Below are 8571 nucleotides of genomic sequence, written 5' to 3'. Positions count from 1 at the left end.
AATTTTCAAAATAAACTGAAAAAGCCAAGATTTATTTAAATTGATTATACACAAGGAAAACTCGTTATTGATAATACAAGAAATAAAAAGGGAGGATGGAAAAAGAACGAAAAGTAAGCAAGACAACCCGCAGGTTGCAGCATGGACGTAATAAGTCAGTAGGAGAGTATGAATAAGCACAAATGACAAAATATTACAAAAAAGTTTGGATTATGGCCCTTACAGGAACTCTTTCAGGGCATTATTTATGTTAAAACACGCACATTCAGTTTAGAGAATGCATGCTGCTACAGCTTGAGATGCTTCTGTAGTCATTTCCTGCTCATTTTTGCTTTGTTTTTGTATCATTTTTTTTCTTTTGTAGAAGATATTTTACACAATAATATTCAATATTGCAAAATTAAGGACTATAATCCTAAACCTCACCCCCAACGAGGCATGGCAAGGATCGCTGCCCCTGCCTGAGCCTGGTTCAGCCAGAGGTTTCTTCCTGTTAAAAAGGAGTTTTTCCTTCTCACTGTTGTCAAGTGCTTGCTCATACAGGGCTTTTACCTTACAATATAAAGCACCTTGAGGTGACTGTTGTTGTGATTTGGAGTTATATAAATAAAATTTAACTGAGCTTTCACCCATTTAAACTTTTTTTATACACTTAAGTAATCTATTAATTTTTCAAAACAACTTTTCAAAACATGCAGACATGGTCTTAGGCTGTTGAGCAGCCCAGTTCACCAAAGCTGTGGTATTAATGTAAAAAGAAAAGGTGTTTTTATTTATTTGTGTGCCATTAACAATTAGAATTTGCCAGTTTTATGTATTGAGTTTTTCCCGGGTCACATAAAATGCCTCACTTCCTCTTTGGTCCTGGCTGCTGTTGGCTCACTTGATGCAGCTGCCTGTGTGCGCTGGATGGAGCTGCGGGGGTGTGTCCACAGTGCAGCAGTGAACCAACTCCATGTACACCGAAAGGCCACAACATTAAAACCACTGACAAATAAAATGAAAAACACTTGTCATTTTTGAGAAGATGCTATCTTCACCCAGCAAGCCTCTGGAATGCTACTTTGACACATACAATGGGCCTAAGCATGGCAGCACTTAGTCAGTGTTTCCACTCACTATATTAAAAAAATGTCAATTTAGCAGTAATGGATAAATTTATAGCTCGCTGGCACATATGTTCTTCTCTGACTAAATTCAGAAAAACAAAACTGCTACAGCAACAACTCCTGTTTAAATTTGTTCACATATTTTATTCTGACAAAAACAGAAAAACAAAACACCAAAGATTTTTTTATTTTATATAAAATTAGAGCAGCATTTAATTATTTTTACAGGCTTGAATGACCTAGAACACATCCCCTTTTCATCAATAATTTACAGTTTGCATCAAACACGCCTGACTGGTTTGTTTTCAAAAGTCTGCATTGAGTTTATACAGTTTCCACCGAAGTGCAGATTCAACTACAGGAAGGAAAGACCGCATCAGATCAATTAGAGGAAGTGCTAAAGTGCTGAGACATTCAGAGGGTTAAAGAAGCATTTAAGTTTAAGCCTTTTGATAACAAAGCAAAATCGAAATGAGGACTTGATGGTTTTTATTCAGCCAGCTGACATTTCTTCTTTTCTAAGAAGGCACAGAAGGCAGACCGAATCAACACGCAGTCTGATTCATAATCAAACCACAGCTGTGCTGACTCGTTTTTTAAAAACACCTTTTGCATGTGTTTTATTAAGTGTACAGAGATGAAAATCAGCAGTAATTGCGTGGTTTTGTCTGTACGGCTCACTGCCTCTTCTCCACCTGACAGGACAGGCGTGTGTCCATGAAGGGAGGCTTGAGCAGTTTACTGCGTCTTCTTATCTGTCTGCTTCTGCATGTAGCTGTTGTACTGGCTGTCTGTCTTCAGCAGTTTGTCCCACCACGTGAAGGTGGAGGCGTAGTTCCCGACAAAGTTCATGTGGTGGAAGTCGTGGAAACGAGCGCCGGCGTAGAACGGGATCAGGTGGAGCGGGTTCAAAGGAATGTCGTAACCGCTAATAGAAATAAGAAGAGGAAAAAAGATATGTCATAATGTCACCCAAAAAGTGACCAACTTTCACAAATGAGTAAAAATCTTTGATGATAACTATCCTTCTAAAACAAAAACATTTGTCTTTTTCAGAAAGCAGAATGGTTCTCAAAGTCTGTTACTGAAGAAAAGATGGGTTTAACTTGGCTCTGTCCTCAGGCTGATGTTTTCAGTTTTAGAAGAGTGCACAGAATATTTGTACGAGACTACTTAAACTTGGTTAATCGGTTAATTAGTTTGAATCATTTTACTTATATCACAAGAAATTAAATAATAAAAAGAAGAAATCAATTGACAGGTGGAAAGGGCGCATGTCGTAGCTTCAGCTTATGAACCCAACCCTGATTTTAAAATAATTGACACTTTAAATGAACAAATTAAATCAACAACATCAGCAACCTCTGATAGAATCATGACAAAAGAAGAAGCAAGAAAGATTAAACCAATTGATGTCAGTCCCAGACATATGGGAACTTTGTATCTAAAGCATTTTCACACAAAACGTTCATCACAATACTGAATAATGATGTTAGTTATGTTCCTTTTAAACCGTTTTAGTATGCTGTACATTTTACACATTTTAATTTTGTCAAATTTCAACACTTCACATTGGCCAACCTTAGGTCTTTGTAAAACTCATAACCTTTACATATTTCTAAATTTCTAATGTGTAATCTATATCTGCAGGTGGTCAAGTGTATATTTCCTTTGTGTGTGTGTGTGTGCGCGTGTGTGTGTGTCTATATGTATGTGTGATGTACCGGCAGACTGTGAGCTTTGTGTCTTCCTAGAACTTTATAGTGTTCAGTAACGATGCAAATGTTTATGATCTGCTTTACTTTGACTGTTAATTTGCTTCATTATTTATAATGTTTAATGTTGATTGTTATCAAACTTATCAAACTGTTTTTCCTGAGTTTTCTGAATATCTTGACCTGAGCCTTTTCTTAAAAAGACGCTATACAAATAAATGTGTAATTTTGATTATTATTATTATTATTATACAGTAAACATTGTTTTCATAGAAAAAGTTAATTAAACAATATTATAGTCAAAAGTACTATTCCTACACTACAAATGTGTGATAATGTGTCCTGTATTAACAAAGGAGTTAATGAAGACTGTTTAACAGAACATCTGATGAGCTCTGTGGCCCTCTAGAGGACGACCTCGACACACCACAAACTAAAGTTAAGATGTATGCTTAATCAGTTTGATTGGGCTCAGTGATGAAGCTGTAAAATAAAAATGAGTGAAAACAAACTACATTGTCCTATTTACAGCCACCATAATAAACCATCTGGCACAAGGCTGTTTCTGGCCAAGAGGTTCAGCTTAAAGAGGAATTAAAACCTCCAACTTCTCTCCTCACTCCCCCCACCTGTATCTTTCCCACAAATCTCATTGGGTTGAAGGGAGAGAATGAGAGAAGGAGAGAGATGCAAGATTCATGTGCTTCCTTGAGCTGCATTTAAGAGACTGAAAGATCATCTTTGATTGTGGAATGATTTTCAGGAGAGCGAGGAGTTATTTAGTGAAAAGGAAAGCGCCCACTGTGTCCTACCTGTGAACATCGATGGTCTCCATCAGACGGAAGGCGACCCAGGCCCAGAGCAATAACACGTGGTTGCAGAAGATCATGATGCCAATGAAGAAGCCAGCCCCGAGGATGATCGTCTCAGCGGGGTGAGCGTATTCTGCCTGCATGCCAAACGGAGCCTGAGGCAAAGGAGAGACATGCTGACTGTACGTACACATAGTGTGTTTTTTTGTTTGTTTGTTTTTTTATTAATTGTAAACAGCTGCTAAAACACGCTTAATAAGTAACTCTTCCATAAACAGACTCAGCAGAAAGCTTTGTTTATTGATCTTATCACTCATCTGTTTTACTCACAGTGAAATCATGGTGGACTTTGTGGATGTACTTGTAGATCCGGCGGTGATGCAGTATGCGATGAAGGAAATAGTGCCAGGCATCCTCAACAACAGCACAGCCCAAGCACTGAGCCAGGAGATATGGCCTGGAGAAGAAGGCCAAGAGAAGTTTACAAAAGCACACTGAAATTATCCCAACAGACAGATCTGACAGACAATTAGCAGCATGTGGAACAACTGTGTTACATGTATAAAGCATATTCAGATGTTCCCTTTCTATTTAGAAGCAGATCAACATATCAGGTCATGTATAATAAAATGTAAGTATATTTTTATATAAATTATTGCTGTGCAAGAGCGAAAAAATTCTTTAGAGTCTTAAAGAGTCTCATTGTAACCATAATTATTGTATTTAGGGAGTCCACATTTGATTTCAAGGTCACACTTTGGTAAATAAAGTTGGGTTAATACCAGTGTTAACATGATGTCAATACATTTTTTTAATCCTATAGTTCAATTCAATTCAATTCAATTTTATTTATATAGCGCCAAATCACAACATAAGTCGCCTCAAGGCGCTTCACAGTTGTGGTTAATAGCAATGCATTACAGGACCCATAATTCATATGACAGTTGTGAAACCGCTCTACTGTATGTCTAGGTCACTTTAATCCATTTAGGTGTGCATTATTGATCTGCACTGACCAGCGTGGCATGGAGTCCCAGTCATAAGGAATGTTGAAATACTCGGTGAAGTAGTAAGTGCCAAAGATCAAAGGCAGCTGGATGCAGAAATGGTTGAAAAGCAGCATCTTGAAACACCTCCACTGTTTCTCCCACGTCTCTGGCTTGTCCTGAAAAACAAAAAAAAATCCAAAGGGATTTGTGTCTTATCCCGGGGATCAGGAGAATGCGTAAACCATCCATCTTCAAACAAACAAACAAATAAAAAACAACATCAATATCCAACAATTTAAAAAAAAACAAACCTGCTGAATCTTGTATTTTTGCATGAAAGGCAGGAACTGGAAGAGAAAACCGGGCAGGCAGAACAGGAAATAGATTAACTCGTGGACGATGAGCGAGCCCCAGGTGGCAATCTGGAATTTGGTGTAGTTGTCCAGCATGTAGCCCCAGGCGTGTTTCAGGGAGGGCTGGAATGGGTTTTCTGGCAGAACAGCATCGACATACTCGACTGCAAGATAGGCAGAGCTCAAAATGTTTGCAGTGCCGTTCACCGCCATGCTGAAAGATAATGCAAGCTGGCTGCAGGTCAGGAGAGAGGCCTGAAAGACAGGAACACAGCTCTTAATTATATCTGTAGGAACAAAAATAAGTAGAATCGATGCAAAATTACATTTCCACTATAGTCATGCTACTCCACAGTGTAAGTTTTAAAATAAAAATATAAGACAAAAATCAGGCATAATGTTAAGGATAATTATTAACTGAAAAAAACAAATACAATAGTAGAAGTAAAGTATTCAAAGTAGGAACAGCTATTAAAAAAAACATAATTTTCAATGTTAAGTCATTTAATAATGCCACTTTACCATAAATTTTGTCATTTGACTGGGCTACATCTCTTTGTTTGTCATTTTTTGACGAAGTTGTTGCCTACAGTAAGCAGACATTCAACTTTAGGACGGTTTTTGTTTTAAGTTTTCTTTAAAGCTGCCAGAGAGTAACTATTTTTATCAATAAAAACACGCATAACGAAACTAATAATACAAGTATTGACACTTTCTCACAAACGCATTCAAGCTAACAGCTCTCCAATTTTAAACCCTTCTACCTCTTAACACATAACACCTCATAAAAGCACCAGTGTGTCAACTGCAGGTGGCATAAATAAAATCTTTATTAAATTAGTTTATGAATCATTAACTACGTCTCAGTAAACAAGCTAGCAGAGGCCTAAATATCTTCTACAGGCTTTTGCCCGAACTTGGCACTATATTCTGCTGTTTTTACGCCTAAATAACAAACAAGTATTTTCTATAGAAGCTAAAAATGTTGCTAAATGCCCTGATTAGTGCCGACAACAAGCTTCAACCCTTACCTTTCCGCTGTATGTCTCGTCTACCTGAGCGAGAGGTGGCCGAGCGGGTGAAGTATAGTAATATCGGATACTCCGATTGGCCGAGAGGAAAGGAGATTGACGTCGAGGGGCCGAACTTCCCCTCTGATTGGTCCGCAAAATGGAGCGACTATAGTGAGACTGGGGGTTTCTACAGCAACAGCCAATCAGAAGTGAGGTCTGCTTTCGTAACCGAAGCATAAGTTAACAGGCTGTATGAGGGAAGAGATGGGGTGGTTCGTCCCCAGATACTTGAGCCATGCGTTATCTTCACTTTTAATTGTATTTTATAACAGATTCTGACTCCAGTGTTTACTGTGGAAATACTGTGGACACGTTGAGACGCACGTAGTATGAGTTATGTTTGTTTTTCTGTATTAAAAATAACTAATTCGACACAAATTAAACTTTAGGTTTTCCTATTTGTTACCATATTATCTAACATAAAATATAATCGTTTCTGTTCCAAAGCAAACTATGTAGTTAGTTGCCAACTGTGCAACTCCCTTTACACTACAGACAGAACCATCATTTGTTGGATAATGATGCACTTATTTTATTTTATTTATTTTTTTGTAATGTTACCTCTGCAGACCATCACAGTGCATTTTAAATCAAAGACGTGTAACATAAAAAAGAAATTCTGCTAACTGTATACAAGGAATTGTAGACATTTTCAGAGGATGCAAATTAATTGAACAAACTAACAAAAGTTTACCGTGTGGATTGTTTTTAATACTTGGATGAAAATCCTTTGCAGTCAAAGACTGCCTCAAGTCTAGAAACCATGGATGTCACCAGTTTCTGCTTGTTTGTGGATTTGTCTCCATTTAATTTTTAAGAACTAAAAAGCATGTCTGTAGGGTTGAAATTAGGCGACTGACTTGCCCATTGAACAGAAACCATGCAGGCTCAGCCACCAGGGCCAGGCTCCGCCACCGTCTCAGCCAATAGGTCCAGGCTCCCCCAAGCCGAACCACCAGGACCAGGCCCTACCAGGTCCAGGCTCTGCTATAGGTTCAGGCTTCACTAGGCTTAGCCATCAGGCCCAGGCTAAGGCTTTAGGCTCTGCCACGAGGCCCAGGCTTAACCACGCTCAACCACCAGAACCATAATTTTACAAATTACAGCCCAGTTTCCTTACTTAGACAGTTCTCCAATATAACTGGACATCTATTTTTATTTTATTTTTTTGCAGGGCTTGACAACTTATTGAGAATAATACTATTTTAATCTTTAGATCAGCTAGATCAACATTTATGGCAATGATGAAGTTAGTGGAAAATATAACTGAATACATAGATAATAAAAAATATGAAGTGAGGATATTTATTGACCTGAAAAAGGCTTTTGATATGATGACCACAAAATATTCTTACAGAAATGGAAAGATATAGTGTGAGAGGGGTAAAAAACAAAAACAAAAACAACTGGTTAAAAAGTTATCTTGGCAATTCATACAAACTGCTCAGTCAAAATCTGTGTTCTTGAATATTACCTGTGGTGTCCCACAAGGTTCAGTGCTGGGTCCCAAATTGTTTACTACGTATATCAATGACATCTGTAGAGTTACAAACATACTAAGGTTTGTTGTTTTTGCAGATGATACAACCATTCTTTTTTCTGGGGAAGGCTTTAAAGACTTAAAGTTATCTTTAAATTCATCCAAAACCAAATTTATGTTGTTTGGAAATCGAGAAATGTTTATAACTGGAGACTGGAAATTGATAAAGTATCCAATGAAAGAGTATTTGAAAAGAGATTTCTTGGTGTAACTTTGGACTACAAGCTTTGTTGGAAAGTATAAATCAAACACTTGTGAAACAAGATCTCAAAAACCACAGGGATTTTGGGAAAAACAAGGTACGTCCTGAACAATACAAGATTGCACACACTTTACTGCACATTGCTACTACCATATTTAAGTACTGTGTTGAAATCTGGGGCAACACTTACAAGAGTCCTCTACAAAACATATGCACAATGCAAAACAAAGCAATAAGGATAATACATAATATTTGGTATCGTGAAGACACAAAAAAAATTTTTTTAATTACAAGGTTGAGTTCCCTTTCGAACACCCTTTGTTTTTGCGTTACAGATCCTTTTGTTGAAAATGTTTTTATCATGTTTTCTGTTTCCCGTGTTTGTTTTGTTGAAATTTTAATCATTTGAAATAAGAGAAAGAAAGAAAGATTAAAAAAAAGAACAGTATGTCATTACTTTTCCTTGAGAAACTCTTTTACAGTATGCTTGGGGTCAGCATATTCAAATTCAAATTCAAATTTTATTTGTCACGTACACAGTCATACACAGTACGATATGCAGTGAAATGCTTGGACAACTGCTCGTGACCTAAAGAAAACAAAAAAGGAAAAGGCTATGAATAAGATAGGAAATAAATATGAAAAATTAAAAAGGGTAAATTTAACTAGGAAGGAATAAAATATAAATTAAGGTTAAAAATGAAATAACTGTACAACACAAATTAGAATGAAGGGTAAATTTAACTGGGAGAATAAGATAAAATATATAAATTAAAGT

General features: G+C 37.1%; 1 protein-coding gene across 1 annotated transcript; it reads right to left on the bottom strand.

Annotated features, from left to right (window-relative positions):
- Nucleotides 1-1286: 1286 nt before the first annotated feature.
- On the bottom strand, nucleotides 1287-6136 carry msmo1 (methylsterol monooxygenase 1). Its single transcript, XM_005727006.1, has 6 exons — nucleotides 6010-6136; nucleotides 4937-5233; nucleotides 4653-4801; nucleotides 3967-4093; nucleotides 3637-3791; nucleotides 1287-2037 (listed from the first exon to the last, which is right to left on the bottom strand). Exons 2-6 carry the CDS (start codon nucleotides 5189-5191, stop codon nucleotides 1848-1850), a joined length of 876 nt encoding a protein of 291 aa, XP_005727063.1. The 5' UTR covers nucleotides 5192-5233; nucleotides 6010-6136; the 3' UTR covers nucleotides 1287-1847.
- Nucleotides 6137-8571: the final 2435 nt, after the last annotated feature.

The sequence above is a fragment of the Pundamilia nyererei genome, unplaced genomic scaffold (assembly GCF_000239375.1).
Source record: "Pundamilia nyererei isolate P.nyererei 1_Seehausen unplaced genomic scaffold, PunNye1.0 scaffold00022, whole genome shotgun sequence".
In the NCBI taxonomy this organism is placed as follows: domain Eukaryota; kingdom Metazoa; phylum Chordata; class Actinopteri; order Cichliformes; family Cichlidae; genus Pundamilia; species Pundamilia nyererei.
The sequence above is the reverse complement of the archived record's forward strand: the minus strand, read 5'-3'. Positions and strand labels throughout refer to the sequence as shown.

What these genes read in the sequence shown, in the direction of transcription:
- msmo1 (XM_005727006.1), bottom strand. Translation starts at nt 5,191, where the DNA reads ATGGCGGTGAACGGCACTGCAAACATTTTGAGCTCTGCCTATCTTGCA. An exon ending in AAAAATACAAGATTCAGCAG is followed by an intron (nt 4,802 to 4,936) that starts GTTTGTTTTTTT and finishes TTTGTTTTTCAG; the next exon opens with GACAAGCCAGAGACGTGGGA. An exon ending in AAGTCCACCATGATTTCACT is followed by an intron (nt 3,792 to 3,966) that starts GTGAGTAAAACA and finishes CCTTTGCCTCAG; the next exon opens with GCTCCGTTTGGCATGCAGGC.